At 37.4% G+C, this 17,266-nt stretch overlaps 1 protein-coding gene across 1 annotated transcript in view; it reads left to right on the forward strand.

The window, feature by feature from the left end:
• Positions 1 to 17,266, forward strand: part of LOC136868568 (CCA tRNA nucleotidyltransferase 1, mitochondrial) — a 131,826-nt gene that overhangs the window by 64,456 nt on the left and 50,104 nt on the right. The window contains exon 7 of the mRNA XM_067144783.2: positions 16,412 to 16,518. Within this exon, the coding sequence (XP_067000884.1) occupies positions 16,412 to 16,518 (107 nt within the window). The remainder of the gene's footprint in view (positions 1 to 16,411; positions 16,519 to 17,266) is intronic.

The following is a 17,266-nucleotide window of genomic DNA, read 5'->3' on the forward strand; positions in this document are numbered from 1 at the left end:
CAAGTGGAAATCGCAGGGTAATAAGTCTGGGCATCACCTTCTTCCGCAAACCTTGCTGTAAACCTATGACAGACCTCCAAACGACTTAATTTCAGATTTTTGGTCAAAAGGCAAGGGACCCATCTGTAACACAGAACTGTAGGTCGTTTGTGATTATTGCTTGACAGCTCCCATAACTGATTCCGACTTGTTCTGCAATTTCTGATACTCTCGATCGTCGTCAATAATGTCTTTTACCGCACAAATGTTTTCGTCTGTAATGCTGGTCCGAGAACGGCGATCGTGTTGCTGATTTTCAACACGTTCTTGTCCTTCCTTGAACTTTTTATGCCAGGTAAACACACACGTCCTTGACAGTGTTTGATCACCGAATCGTGCAGTCAATCTCTGGCAAATTTCTGCCACTGTAACTCCTTCATGAGCAAGAAATTTTATAATTATGCGGTGCGCAGTGGAGGGGCGCACCTGTTGCACAGACATTGTGAGCGTTACTGACGAAACGACGGGAAATATCTAACAGCACGCTCTCCCCACTCCCCCATTCCATCGGTCCTACCTATAGCAGAAGCACGGGGCCAGTCCTGCCAGCTGTTGATGTTCAGTAACAAAAATCCTGTTTATATTTTATCGAACTTTGTACATAGACGTTTCCCTTCAAACCTAAGAAAAACAGTTCAAAAAACAAGGCAGTGAGATAACCTGCATGCTCCAAGCATTAATACAGGATTTTTGTTACTGAACATCAACAGCTGGTAGGACTGGCCCCGCGCTTCTGCTATAGGTCGGACCATTAGTAGCGGGGAGAGTGTGTTGTTAGATATTTCCCGCCGTTTCATCAGTAGCACTCACGATGTCGGTGCAACATTAATACAGGTGCGCCCAGCTTATCTGCCTTCCATTGACTCATCACTCCCCGCTCCGTGGGATAGCAACAAGGACAGCACTTCGCTCACTTTATCTATTCATGACATAACATTTAAAATTAAGAATTAGGAAAATTTAATAACTAAGAATTTAGAAAATAAGCTCATACGTTATGACAAGAGATGTTAGAAATGTTCTCCTCCTGCAGTCACACATTTCTGGCTCGTCTTAGGAAACTCCCATTCACAACATAAGTTTGTCTTCTGTAATTGAGGTTATTTTAACATTTCCTTAGCTCGCCATGCTGAACTCTTCAAAACCCCAGGTTCTTTCATAATCTATGAGCTTCATTTCCGTATTGATTGCTACTACAATATAAAAATAATATAGAAGCCTCCACCTTATCAATACAATGTTTATTTACAAGATGCAGTAAATTCAGTACCGGTTTCGACCCCTATGGGGTCATCCTCAGCTGTTATACATTAAATCAGTTTCAAAAACATCACATAAGGACTAATGTCTTCATATCATTGACCCAATTTGACAGATCATGAAAAAGTAAATATAACAGTAGTATAATGGATCTTTTCTCATTGACTAGAAAGTTGCTTATTATGTAAAGCGTCATCTCAGTGTGGCCTGAGTCTAGTAAACATCAAATAAAGTTTACAACGGTATATGTGGAATTTATTTACATATATATTGTTGGAACATACATTGTCTATTAAAAACAAATATATACACATAAAATTTGACCCGCTATAACAGGCCATTTAAAAGTGGATGAAATGATAAAAACAAGATAAAATGGGTCCACATTTAACTCTAGTTTGTACTGGTTTGTTGTTGCTGCATTATTCTTGTAATATGGTAAGTACACAGTGTTTGTATTCTAATGTTTAAACTTGTGATAGTTTTTGTTCATTCCGATGTTTTCTTGATTAATGCTAGTATAATATATTACAGTTGTCTTGATGTACTAAATTATTGTGAAAAATTGCGTGCACCATTGCTAAGTTAAGATAATGCCTATTGTAAACTGGAGTATTAAGTAATGGCGTGCATCTTGGGATTAAAACTATGTTGATTTCAACCAATATACATAAGTTCTAGGTGATAACGTGAGGGCTTCCTTTATATTGTAGACTGTAATATGTTGAGTGTTGGCACTGTGTATGCTGCACGGCTGCCCGTCGAGGGTTGTTTTTTTTAAATGGATGAATTGAAGCAAACACTTTCTGACGTATATTTTTGGTATGTTCCGTCCAGTTTAGAGTTTGTCATAGTCACACCAAGGTTTCTCGCTGTTGTACTGTAAGGAATAATTTTTACGTTTATTACCAGAGGTGGAGGTTATTACACGTAACTTTTGAGAACCAACAATGATTGCTTGTGTTTTTGATGGGTTTATGAGAAGCCTATTTGTTTGTGTGTATTCACTTAGTTGTTTCAAGTCAACATTCGTATTTTGCACTGCATCTGATAATTCGCTTATTCTACAGTGGCTGTATATTTGAAGGTCATCTGCCTATAAGTGGTAACTGCGTGATTTTAGTGCAGACGAGGTATCGTGGACTACAGTGAAAAAACGTAGTGGTCCCAGAACACTACCCTGCGTGGTGCCTACTTTCCTAGGTCTCCATTCTGAAATGCTGTAATGAGTTGTTACCCACTGCAAGCGATTATTCACATAAGATTTAAAGAACTTGAGCTATAAAGTCGAACCAGTAAGATTCCAGTTTCCTAAATAATTGTTGTAAGTCTATTGTATCAAAAGCACCACTGAAATCCAGCAGCGTTAGAACAGTCACTTGACATTGTTCCATAGCTGGTCTGATGTCTTCTGTCACTTTGAGGAGAGCAGTTGCAGTACTGTATCCCTTCTAAAAGCCTGACTGTAAGGGGTCAAGGAGAGAATGGTGATTTAAATATTGCAATATTTGTTGGTACACAAGTAATTCCAAAGCCTAAGAAAGAGCTGGGAGGATAGAAACAAGCTGATAATCGGAAGGTAGTTTAAGATCTGGTTTTTTTGGGTACTGGAACAACATTTGCGCCCTTCCAGAGAGATGGAAAGGTAACAGTCTTAAGACAGTAGTTGAAAATGTGTGTCACAATAGGAAGGGTGGCATCATTCTTGTGACAAATAAAATGTATAGGGATGTTATTTATACCTACGACTTTCGATTTAATTGAATAAAGTACTTTCTTAACTTTGTTATCAGAGACAGCTTAGAAAGTAAAATGTGAGTGATTAGGTGATGGGGTGAATTATTATCTTTTGCTGCTGACTTTCCAAAATACCCAGTGAACAAAGATGTTTCCAAGTGTTACTTGTATTTAGTTTACCTGAAAGAGAGTTTAAGTATGTATATTTCTGATTTCTTAGGACTTGGTTGAATCTGTTTCTAAGAACACGGTGGTTTTCGAAATCACACTCGTTGCAAGTTTTCTTGTACTTCCGGAAACATGCGTCATGGCAAGCCATCATACTTTTAATTTCATCATTTAACCACGGGCAGGGAGGGTGACTGACTTTCACTAGTCATTTGGAAGCATGCTTGTCGTACAGTCCAGTAACAAGAGAATTAAATCTGTCACCTTTTGAGTCAATATCATCTAGTAGTAGAATATTATTCCAGGGTAGGTGATAAGCATCATACATCAGGTGATCTAAATTAAGTGTCTTCTAGATTTCTAGAGGTGGTGAACTTCGGCTTGTATTTGAGTACACAGAGGGAGTAGGATAAGTAAACGAGGTCATGTGTTGAGATTGATGGAATAGGAATTTGGCCATGATTTAGAACTTTCTGTGGATTGTCAGTTATGATCTATTAGTGTATGTGAGGTGTAATTATTTGGACATATATGATTAGTAGGTTTTAAAAGAAAGATAGCCAGGTTACAAGAAGACCTCATATCTACTAATTTTTCACTCTGGGCCGATTCTTTCGTTAGGTTGGTATTAAAGTCATGTTTATTATGTCAGGAGGTGTATGGATAACTGCGAAGAGAACTTTCGCTGCGCAAGCAGTAATCTCAACGAACATGAACTCAGGTCCCGGTTGAGTGCTATGCGATGGTGTACATAATACTTTACCTTTTGGACCGATGACCTTAGATGTTAGATCCCTTTAAATAACAAGCATCATCATCATCATCAATACTGTACCTTTTAAGTCATTCCTATAATAAAGCGTTACACCGCCCCCTTTTCTACCATCGGATCTGTCCCAGCGGACCATTTCATAGCGATCAAGTGCTACCATAGAAGATGGAATGGTAGAGGTGAGCCAACTTTCGCTAATACACAAGACGTGTAACTTCTTATCATCAACAGTTGCCCGTATTTCATCAATGTGTGCGGTAAGAAAGAGAGTGTTCAAATGACAACATTGTAAGCACTAAGTTGTGGCAGTAAAGGCCTGCTTCTAAAGAATGCCAGTGGGGATGGGAGGGATAGGAATGAGTAGTGTTGAGTCCGTCACCAAGGTCAGTGCCAGGTAGTGGACTTTGCTCTAACTGTATAGTAGAATTATCTTACAAATAGGTTGACAGTGACGTTGTGTCCTCAACTTCCTGGAGAAAGAGACCGCTGACTGTTACTAGCACCACAACACACAAAAACTTATACCGTACACCTAAAGAAAATATTAAAACAATTTAAAATATTTAGAACAAAGATCAAACATATGACAAACATGAATCAAGAAATCCATCATCCCGCAGTTTCAGTTAGTTTATTCAATTCGGCCACTGTGTTGACATGACATTTGGTTCCGCTTGGAAGAAGAACCACAATGCGACCAGCCTGTGTCCAGACTTTGCTAACGCCAAAATGGTCCCTAGCTGCATTTAGTACTCTTACGTGTTTTTGTGAGTGATTGTGTATCAACAGTTTGGTACCCTTGACAAGTCTCTTGGCTCACCACACACGGTCACATTCAACATACCTAGTAATCTTCACAATTATTGGCCATTTACCACTTGCAACCACATCAGTCGCTGACCGATGAGGTTTTCCAATTCTGCGTCAGCGATTGATATTGTCCAGTTTAACATCAATATTTAAATGAGATGTAAATACGTCAGTCACTTTGGAGTACACATCTTCTTTGGGATCCTCACTCACCCCATGAATAAGAAGACAGTTTCTCCGGCTGTATTGCTCGGCTTCATCCAACAGATCATCTTGCCATTCGATTCAGAATTCCAGCCAGGATACCTCTTCTTTCAGTTCTTCCAGTACAGACGAGATGACACTCTTGAATTCCGCTGTCACAGGTGAGTGAGACAAGGGACTCCAGTGGTAGATTGGCTGCACTGGTTACACTGGTAGTGGTAGCCTGCTGTAGCCGCACTTCGAAAGCCTATACACTTTGAAAGCAGCTATTCGGTGTGTAATAGAGTTCCACTTTTTTGGTGGCATTATGCAGATATGAATTTTACGACACTATTACATCTAGATGATGTCCTGGTCACACTCGTGGGCTAAATATGAGATTAATTCTGCGGTTTCTACAGGATAAACAGAGAGCACTCGCTACGCACTGCTGGCTCTGGGCACCATGTTGTCTACTAAGATAAGACAATACGACAGTAAGTGAAGTGACATTTCGCACATAGCAAAAGGAATGAGTGAGCAAGTGAGTGAAACACTTCAAAATACACGGTGGCTGCTATCTCGTTAAGTAATAGTCCCACTAACCTGGGATTTGTGATAAATCAGTCTTTGAAACTATTGTCTCCAAAGATTTCAAAACAATAGGTGCATCCTGAAATAACCCTTACAAATACGAGAACGCCACTATCATTCCATGTAAAATATGACCGGCCTCTTCTGTATTGATTATTATTAATACACTTTTACGGCCACACTGGACCACTGTAGTCAATTTGTGTCCGGTTTTCTATGATGTTTTATGGTCTTTTCCTTTCTGTTCTTCCAGTATTTCTTCATTCTATCTAATCTTCGTGTTTGTTTTTCTGAAAATACCCTTTTAGTTGTTTCTCTTCCATTAATTTTTGGTAGGAATCTAATTCTACTATTCTTCAATTTACTTACTTTGATTTATTCTGTAAATCCTCAAGTGTTGTCTAATTCTTTCATGTCTTCTTTTATTTTTTTTATCCAGACAGGTTGTTGTTTTTGTTTCCAACGCTTCTCCAAAATTCTGTGTATTAACCTGTCTTGAGGTGTTCTCAACATATGACCAAAGAATGATATTCTCTTCTTTCTTATGAAATCCGTTATAGGTTCAATTTCCTGATATACTGCTGTATTTGGGATGATACGCCATTCTCCTTCGTTTTTGGTACTTCTTATCGTTGCATGTTCTTACTATTTTCTTCTTTCAGTTTTTAAATTTTGTCTATGTTATTCTTTTGCCTTAGTTTAAATAATGTTTCACTTCCATAAGTTATTTCAGGTTTATAGTCTTATAATGTTTCAATTTTGTATTATTGACAAACGTTTCTTTTTGTATGTATTTCTGGTTCCTGGGCTCTGGATAATTTATTCGTTCTCTCTGTCCAAGAAATGTTTTCATTTCAATTGTATGTTATACTTTCTCCAAGGGATTTAAATTGTTTTACAATTTCTATTTCATTCACAGATGTCAGAACACTGCTTATTAAAAGGGGATTTTAGGCATTATTTTAGTTTTTTCAAATGAAATTGTTAATCCTATTTTCCCAGCAATAGTTTGAAGACTTGTGATTTTCAGCTTCATTAAGGTCATTAGCTAATAGTGCCAGATAATATTCAAATCCTAAACAATCTTTAGCATTTTTAGTGTATCCAACTTTTATATTTTTGTTATTCTCTTTATACCATTCTCTCATCAAGTATTCAAGTGTACTGTACCATTACACTATCCCTAAAGTGGATATTTAAAGAAATTGGAGTAAATACGATGGCTGGCGGTGACATTAAAGAGAACAAATAAGCATACAATGTCATAGAAGTCCAGGCGAGCATAATAGCACAATACATAGAATCGTGATGGATGTGTAAAAGACAAAGAAATGGGATCTGGATTATTGAAACGAGACAACAGTAAAAAAAAAAAAAAAAAAAAAAGAATGACTCTTTGATTGGCAACTCAAGCATTCAGATGCACTTGAGCCAAGAGGATAAAAATAATCTTACAAAACTGTGGAGAAGAAAAGGAAATTGATCTAGGAAGATATAAATGATAGTAGTCTGTCAAATTAGCGATATCCGCTCAGAAATAAGAAGAGGGAACTCATAATTTCACGTGAAGTGCAAATTAAGATTGGGAGAAGACCAGACTATTATACGCCTATACAATCGATCCGCTGGGAGAAAAAAAGAACAGAATTACACATTAACTACAGAGTAGCCCATATAAAGAGAGGTAATCTACATCTATTTCGTTAAATCGTGGAAGTATTTTAGGAAATATTTGTTTAAAAGAAATTAGAAACCAATGCAAATTTTACAGGGGCTAACATTTAATCAATTGAAAGGTTGCTAAAGGAAACTTCATCACCGTGTATTGTCTGACACAATTCATATTTTATCCTTGCATGAACGAGCTTCACGACATGGAAGAGTTCTAGGAAGATGAGGGAACGGACTACTCGGAACTGAGACTTACAGAGAGTTACAATAATTGAAAATCTTCCACCTTTTTGATACTTTTTATTTGATTTTTAGCAAATTTTCATTTGTAAACAGTACATGTTTCGTTCTCACTTGGGAACATCTTCAGCTGTTGTTAAGCTTAGGTGGATCGCTAAGTTTTTGAACACGTTATTTGCAAGTACATTGATTCTCTTAAAGACTACTAAAATACAAATTAAATTAAAATGATGTTAAAACAATGTGGGGGTTAATGGGTTAATGAAATGAGACTGGATGATTACATAGTTGGTTAGCTTAAAAACTATATCTATTCATTGGAATAGTTGTTAAAAGTTTCGCTTTGTTACTTTAAAAATGTCTGTTTGTCTTCTGGTTAAAAGGTTTTAAAAATGATTGTCTTCATGACACTGTTCAAATTGTTGATAAATGTTTTTTCTTTCACTCCTTCCAATAAGCTGTTATTTATTATGAGCTTGTTCAAGTGCCCTAAATTGAGTCTAATGCGGAACTTTGAAGCTGATTGCTGGTCAGTTTTGGGAAGGGAGCTTCGTCTCAATTTCTGAAATGAAATGAATTGAAATGAGGAAATGAAGTGATTAATTATTCAAACAGGGTCCATTTAAATTATCAATTCATCGTCATCATCATAGTAATTATAACCTTAGTAACACTATTTTATTATCTTCGATTAACATTCCTTGCATTCCTATTCTCCTATGATTTGGGGTCTACACATATTCTCGTAATACTTACATGTATGGCATAAAAGCTGTTGGGAAGACTGAGATTCAATCATACCTAGGTCACTTCCTACTTCAACATACATTCACCGAGCTCGATAGCTGCAGTCGCTTAAGTGCGGCCAGTATCTAGTATTCGGGAGATAGTAGGTTCGAACCCCACTGTCGGCTGCCCTGAAAATGGTTTTCCGTGGTTTCCCATTTTTACACCAGGCAAATGCTGGGGCTGTACCTTAATTAAGGCTACGGCCGCTTCCTTCCCACTCCTAGCCCTTTCCTGTCCCATCATCGCCGTAAGACCTAAATGTTACATAAAATAAATTTCATCGTAAAGTCCGTATTGTCGTACGTATACTTTAAGGTTAAGTTTCAATATTCCACCTTTACAATACTTGGAACAATCTGGAACATCCTCGCTATTTTGATTGACGTGTTCGACAACCGATTTATTTTATTGTGTTTGTTCTGTCCTTGTCCTTTTTAAAAGCTTTTTCTTGAATATCGTACGGCTGATGATGTCTACAAGTTAGACGAAACATGTCCTGTATTATTTAATAATGTTGTTTAAATAAATAAACAATAAACTTATGGTATTGTAAAGGTGGAATATTGAAACTTAACCTAAAAGTAGACCTATCTGTGTCGGTGCGACGTAAAACAACTAGCAAAAAGAAAAACATGGATTGGCACATAAGTTATTCGCGAGAGCTTGCTATATCAAAGAAATTTATTTGGACAATTACATCGGGCACAATGATTATATTTCACTTGCAGATAACGTATAAGATTATTTTCTATTAAACTACACAAACATTTTAAAATAATAAGAAACGTTTTTAAAATAACAAGAAAATTATCACCGGGCGAGTTGGCTGTGCGGTTAGAGGTGCGCGGGCTGTGAGCTTGCATCCGGAGATGGTGGGTTCGAATCCCACAGTCGGCAGCCCTGAAGATGATTTTCCGTGGTTTCCCATTTTCACACCAGGCAAATGCTGGGGCTGTACCTTAATTAAGGCCACGGCCGCTTCCTTCCAACTCCTAGGCCTTTCCTATCCCATCGTTGCCATAAGACATAGCTGTGTCGGTGCGACGTAAAGCCACTAGCGGAAAAAGAAATCTTATCTCAATTCCTCCGCATTTTGGGATGGTCTGGTCTGTTTAACTACTGCCAACGAATCTTGCGGCTAGCAGCTGACACCGCTGTCGTCATCTGTGATCACGGCTAATCATGTAGGGCTGGATCGGGCAGTTCCGAGTAGATTGCAAGTAATCAGCTTCATTTTTCGTATCAAAATCTAATCACAGAGTGTGACAATAATTGGAAATCGTCCACCTTTTTGATACTTTTTATTTGCTTTTTAGCAAATTTTTATTTGTAAACAGTACATGTTTCGTTCTCACTTGGGAACATCTTCAGCTGTTGTTAAGCTTAGGTGGAACGCTAAGTTTTTGAACACGTTATTTGCAAGTACATTGATTCTCTTAAAGACTACTAATATACAAATTAAATTAAAATGATGTTAAAACAATGTGGGGGTTAATGGGTTAATGAAATGAGACTTGATGATTACGTAGTTGGTCAGCTTAAAAACTATATCTATTCATTGGAATAGTTGTTAAAAGTTTTGCTTTGTTACTTCTAAATTTCTGTTTGTCTTCCGGTTAAAAGGTTTTAAAAATGATTGTCTTCATGACACTGTTCAAATTGTTGATGAATGTTTTTTCTTTCACTCCTTCCAGGTAAGCTGTTATTTATTATGAGCTTGCTCCAAGTGCCCTAAATTGAGTCTAATGCAGAACTTTGAAGCTGATTGCTGGTCAATTTTTGGAAGGGAGCTTCGTCTCAATTTCTGAAATGAAATGAAATGTCAGTGGAGAGATGGCGTGGGAGGACATCAGTAGACGAATAAGTTTGGGTGGTGTCTTTATAAAGTAGGAAAGATCACAATATGAAGATAAAGTTGGAATTCAGGAGGACAAATTGGGGCAAATATTCATTTATAGGAAGGGGAGTTAGGGATTGGAATAACTTACCAAGGGAGGTGTTAAATTTCCAAAATCTACTTAAAACACGCATATGCCGTTTTACTCTTTAAGGATGCTGGATATGTACGGTAAGATTGCCGTTTCTTCAGTTTTTCGTCCATATCTCGACGCCGAGTCTTACGTACAAAATGTTGCTTATTCCCCTTCGTATCTCTCTGGGAACTCACCCATTTATCATTCTTCTCTGACGTGTAATTTCACCTGATCAGATGCCAAACCCTTCAAGAATTCCATTTTTTTTCGGGCTTTCATGGCACAACTTGGACAACACGAAAGCATTACAATCTGCGATCTCCAACAGCCAAAAGAAAATAGTCATATCACTCAATTTTTCGTCAGTACTGTAGTTCCCTAATGTACTCCTCGAACTGAGAATTTTTAGTTCATAATAACTGCAACGGACTAGTAATTTGAGATGTTTTACTTACACTGAGCACGCAACATGCATTGACAAAAATACTCTCGTAACTGCTGACGTGAAGTCCACTTGAGAATTTCAATCGACCCTAGCAAGCTAACCCCGATCTAGGCTGTGAAGTGTGTTGACACAGATAAGATGACATAACCTACAGCTCCCTGCAAGGTTTTTAATTAAGTCAGATGTTTTATGTTTACTGGGAGTCTATGAGACCTCACGTCACCGGTTAAAGAATATAATAACATTAAAAAAGCAATGAAAAATCGATATTATTATTCAGCAGGCTTATATTAAATGCATACCGGTACCTAAGATATTTGTTATTTAATACAAATGTAAATATTCCATAATTCAGACCAGGTGTTAACTAACTGTTGGTGGGACACATGAATTAAAGCCTGACGAAAGAGATCTTAACATTAATTCTACTGTACACAGAAAGATCAATTTGAGCCTGATGAAAATCCATTTGATTCGAGTTCTATTTTATTTGACGATTCATTTCCCGTATTGCAAGATACATCTACATTAGAGGCGTCATACTCCGAGAAGACTATAACCTAAACAGATGACACCATTTAAATGGAATCAGTGACTAAAGCCAGTGATAACGTGGAAGTAAATATACTGACCAAAATAAGGTCGACTCCAGCACACCCAAGCACGTTAAAACTACAGTGAATGATAACCAGTTCATTATCACGTATTAATGTTTACGAAACTAATATAAGACCTTGTACGAGTGGTGCCTCATAGCGGTATATGTTGGAATCGGTTCTAACATAGAGGTAACTACAGCACTAGCTGCAGTTACCAGTCGTTGCGCAGATAACTGTGAAGAAGCCGATAACTGTTGTTTCGGAAACTCGTTTTAAACATATCACCATGTTAAGTCACTGATAACTATGCATCTACAGATAACTATCATTCCAGAAACCGGCCATTGATCTTGCTAATGTAATATGTATTGAATATGTGAATGTTAGACATGATATTAATTCTTTAGGAATAGAAGGTTAATAACAGCAAATTTTAGCTGCATGTTACAAGAAACTTGTTGAATATTCCGATGCTTAAGTAGACAACGAAGCCCATGATGAAACTTAAATCAACAAGAGAAGATACTTAAAAATTTTAGGTCATTTGTGGAGAAATTAATTCAATTATGAGAATGATATTGAATGGTTGAATATTATAATTCATTGTATGTTACGGTAGGAAATATTTTTATTTTCAGCTAAAGAATGCATTTTAAAGAATAGGTCACATTTGAAGATATTCACTTTGTGAAATGAGTGAAGATTAAAGTTAGTCTAATTCAGTTGGTCATGAGAAAGATGACAGCAAGCAGAATGATGTTATTGTAATGTGGGAAGATCAGCTGTCCAGCAGCATGTATTCAGTTTGGTAATCGTTATGCAAACATTATCATTATTTCTCTTCATATTTTTCTTTTCTTTCTATATTTTACTTGTCAATAAATAGTCCTAGTTAAAAAAAAAAGAATTACTTGAGAACTTATTTATGAATTTAATATTAGAATAAGGTAATGCAACCATAAAGGTGGATGGTGAATGCTCGGAATTTTTCAATGTGACAGATGGAGTCAGGCAAGGTTGCATATTGTCACCCCCACTCTACAATATCTACGCAGAGTATGTAATGAGAAGAGCACTGGATGGCTGGGATAGTGGAATTTCAATCGGTGGTAGGAAAATCAACAATTTCCACTTCGCTGATGATACTACACTCATTGCAGGAAGTGGACAAGAACTTGATGAATTGCTCTCTAGAGTGACAATCGTTAGTTTGGATTTTGTTGTAGAAATTAACATGAAAAAGACCAAACTAATGTCAACAAAGTCAAATCCTAATCCAATCAACAAGATGCTTGAAAGCTCTGTAGTTGGTGAATGATTGTGTATATCTGGGCTCCATAATCAGTAACACGGGAAATTGTGATAAAGAAATAAAACAACGGATTGTTCTATGTTGTGCCGCAATGTTTAAACTTACAAAGATCTCGCAGAACCGGGCATTATCCAAAACAGTGAAAATACGATTGGTGGAATCACTGGTGTTTTCTGTTCCCTGTACGGTTGAGACCTCGACTGTGAAGGCTAGTGACAAGAACCGAATAGATGCCTTTGAGATGTGGTGTTGGTGGGGAGTGCTCTGTATACCATGGACAGAAAGAAGAACAAATGCCTCCATTATTGAAGAACTGAGCATCACAAAACGTTTATCTTCCCGCGTTAGTGAAAGTTACCTCCAGTTCCTGGGACACATTTTAAGGAGAAGAGGAGACAGTTTAGAAAAGACCATTCTGAAAGGCAAAATTGAAGGCACCAGACCAATAGGTAGAACAACAAGTAGATGGTTAGACCAAGCAAAGAAGATCACCGGTCTACCTCTTCACAATATCTTAAGAAGATCTGAAGACCGTTCAGGATGGAAAAATCTCGTTAAGGATGCAGTTACTAATAAAGTGAAGAAATGAGGTCACGACGCTCAGCAATGAATAAACTGACTGATGATGTTGATATTAGTTCTACTGCGTTTCATTAAGTTGGAATGTCACTGTTAATGAGTCAGATGGAGACATCCATCGTGAAGGTTGAAAATGAGTAACGGTGTATTGATGCGATGAAATCTTTTTCAGATCCCAGGTTAAACTAAACTAAAAGTTCAAGAACCCCTGAGAAGCTGGCTGGGAATTCTTTTATGTTGACCGACCTGGATGCAGGAAGGGCGTAGTACAATTAAACAAAAGTCGTGATAATACATTACCTTGTCTTAGTCCTGTTCTGATTATGAATGCTTCGGATAATTCTCCTCTAAACTTCACCTTCGATTCATTATTTGTTAACGTTAAGCTTATCATTTTAACTAATTTAGAATGTAATCCAAAATGTTGTAATATTTTAAATACTGGAGGTCGGTAAACTCAATCGTAAGCTTTCCGAAAGTCTACAAAAGTATTTGTCGTCTTTTGTAGATGTCCATTAATAATTTTAATGTTATGATTTGATCTGGACAACTACTCCGTGATCAAAATCCTCCCTAGCACTCTCCTAATTCTTTCTCCAGTTGACATTTGCACCAGTTGTAAATTATTCTCAAGAATATTTGGTAAGTACAATCCAGGAGTGATATTCCTCTATAGTTATCAGGATTTGTTCTATCTCCTTTCTTTTGTGTAAAGGGTGGGTTATTGCAGTTGTCCAATGGTCTGGTAATTTTTCATCATTCCAAATTTTTATCAAGCATTGGTGAAGTGATTCTCTAATTGATTCCGCTGCATTTTTCCACAACTTGGCAAAAGTTTGGTCTTCCCCACAAGCTTTATAATTTTTCTGTTCTTTAATGACTTGATTAACTTTATCAAAGCTGGGTGGATCAATGTTTTCTCGTGGAGTTTTAATGGGCATGTCCATGTTTATATGGAGTAGTTCCTTTGGTTCTTCACAATTCAATAATTTATTGTATGTGTCTGCTAGAATTTGTGTATTATCTTTATTATTATTTGCCATCTTTCCATTCTTATCTTTTGTCATAAGTGTTGGCAGTTCATATTTTTGAAGTTGTTTACTAAATATTTTATAGTAATCCCTAGAATTGGTCTTTTTGTTATCTATTTGTTGAATAATGCTTTTTTTTTATGTCTTTTAATATTTCTGATTGTTTTTTGGGTTAGTTTTCTTTGCTTGATAAATTCTTCATGTGGTGTCTCTGTTTTCTGACTTTGATGATTTAACCATGCCTGGTGTCTATTTTCAAATGCTTTATTGCATACGTCATTCCACCATTGTTGCTTTTTCCTTGAACTTGGTAAAGCTATTTTCTCAGCTATGTCTTCTAATTTATCTGTTTTATCAATGTCCTGAGTTAGTTCTTTATACTGTTGATTGTTTATTAGTTTATGGAGATCGTAAACTTTTCTCAATTTACATTTTGATTCTGGTTTCTTTACTGGTGTGAATTTAATTTTGATTTTCACCATGTAATGGTCAGACCCTATGTCTATTCCTCTAAGTACTTTAATATTTTGGATTTCCTTATGATAATTCTTTTCCATACAAACATGATCTAATTGCCATTCTCCTTTTCTCCAATCTAGGTGTTTCCATGTCTTAAGTTTATTAGGTTTTCTCATAAAAGAGGTAGATTTTGATATCATATTATGGTTTCTACAAAAGTCTATCATGCCATTTTTATTGGTCTGTTTTTGAGCTGGCCATTTGTCTATTATGTCCCTGTATCTCTTTTCTTTTCTTAACTGTGCATTGAAGTCGCCTTGTGGGCATTAATTATTGTGTAGATTTTATTCGATGTCTGTATTGGCAGCATCGCGAGTCTTGGGGACTGCGCCTGAAAATCTATTATCGAATCGATTATTTTCAAGTTAACTGTGAATCCTGTACCAAATTGTGGATAATTCCTCATCACTCTTTCTCCAGGGATGCTTTTGTACACTCTATAGCCTTGGGATTCCATGGGTTCCTGGTCTGAATTCCTCATCTCTTGTAGTCCTCCTAAAAGGATCTCTTGTTTGTGTAGTTCATTAGTTAAGATTTTTAATTTTCTCGCCTGTGACAGAGAGTTGATGTTATATGTTGCTAAATAGTTTATCCGTTTCACCTTTAATCTTTGGTTTAGTCATTGATTTGTCTTGGGTATTTCCAGATGCTCTGACTCATTTTGTAATCTATCAGTTTCTGACTCATTTTTCAAGTGATTGCCCACCATATCCGAGTGCAGTCTTCCCTGGCTAGTACCAAGCGGTGTAAATTTACCAAAAAGATTTCCGTCCATTCTTGACTGTCAAAGGCATATAGCCTTGGATGGAGCAAGCTCCGAGTTACAACTATGGTTGCGAACCATAGACGTTGCCTCAAGATGTTCTCTGGCTGTCATTTTACAGCATTGAGCCAACCCTGCTCCTTTCCCCAGGCTAGGGACCGGCAACAGCAATTACTGAGTTACTCGATCCAACCAGTAGGTACTGCAGGCGGACTAAAATAAAATAAATAATTGTAAACTACATTCCTTAGTCTCCACTATATACAGTTGAAAAAAATATATTTAAGCTATATTGTACTAACATTGAATTTTGAAAGAGACTGCCACATTTTCACTGCATTCATACATGAATTGCCTCTGTCCACTGGGTAATGCGACACTTAAATGGTCCACATCACTGAGGAGTTAACAAAAATCATCTCCCCGGGCGAGTTGGCCATGCGGTTAGGAGCGTGCAGCTGTGAGCTCGCATCTGGGAGATAGTGGGTTCGAACCCCACTGTCGGCAGCCCTGAAGATGGTTTTCCGTGGTTTTCCATTGTCACACCAGGCAAATGCTGGGGCTGTACGTTAATTAAGGCCACGGCTGCTTCCTTCCCGTTCCTAGGCCTTTCCTGTGCCATCGTCACCATAAGACCTATCTGTGTCGGTGCGACGTAAAGCAACTAGCAAAAAAAAAAAAAATCATCTCAAGAACCTTGAATTCATGATATACGGTCAGAGCACTGAAGAAATCCATTAGGATATTAAGGTATCATTAACACACTCAGTGAGTCATACATTTCCTTTTTGACATTTATTTTTCCTTTTGTTTGCAACGGATTTGTTGTTGTATTCTGAACCCTTGTAGATTTCAGGTAAATTGCCGTAATTAATTTTGTTAAATGTGACTTGAAATAAAGTAATCTGTGTTCTTGTGTTGTTTCAGGTTTGCCAGTTAATCCTAACATAGCAGAGTTTCACAGAGTATGGTCTAGAGCAGTAGATCTCAAAGCAATGACGCTTCTAGCATCACTTTTCAGAAATGAAGAGGAGGTATTTGTGTAATCATTCCTGACCCTTATTTTTACGTAATAGTTAATGCTTTAATGCATTAATGTCTAATGAATTTAGTAGGAAGACTGTATACAATTAAACTTGATTAATTTGAAGTTGAAGGGACAACAAAACAATCTAATTCATGATTTTGAATTAGACGGGTTTAATTAAAAAAAGGTATAAAATTCAGTTTGGACAGAGGTATTATCGACACAGTTAGTAATAAACAAATGCTGATGCCTATGATGTACCGTACACACTGCAATTTCCTACAGCACTGTATAGATATGCACATTCTTTAACTCATTGGCATACTTTGCCGCCTGCCAGGCGGCCGCACGTGTAGTGACCATTCATACACAGACGCCTGCCAGGCGGTGTACTGAGAGGAAAGTATTTTGCAACTGGTTCAAGCCTTCTGTCCATAGATGGCATGGCATGCAGTTATACTGTCTGTAAGTTGAGAATCTGCTCTCTCTTTTAAACAATGCGGTCGTGAAAATTCAATATTCATTGACATGCCCCACACCGGGCGACTTAAACGCACTCTACAGTGTGCTAGCCGCAGTGCCAGACCTGTAGCTCAGATCCTTTCAAACAGAACAAAGATGGCCTAGGCCACCATAGCTCAATTGGTAGAGCAACCGACGCGAAATCGGGAGGTTGTGGGTTCGGATCCCACTGGTGTCCGGCTGGCCATTTTTGTTCTGTACTTAACATTTCTTCAACACGTACTACATGTACG

The sequence above is a fragment of the Anabrus simplex genome, chromosome 1 (assembly GCF_040414725.1).
Source record: "Anabrus simplex isolate iqAnaSimp1 chromosome 1, ASM4041472v1, whole genome shotgun sequence".
Lineage (NCBI taxonomy): Eukaryota > Metazoa > Arthropoda > Insecta > Orthoptera > Tettigoniidae > Anabrus > Anabrus simplex.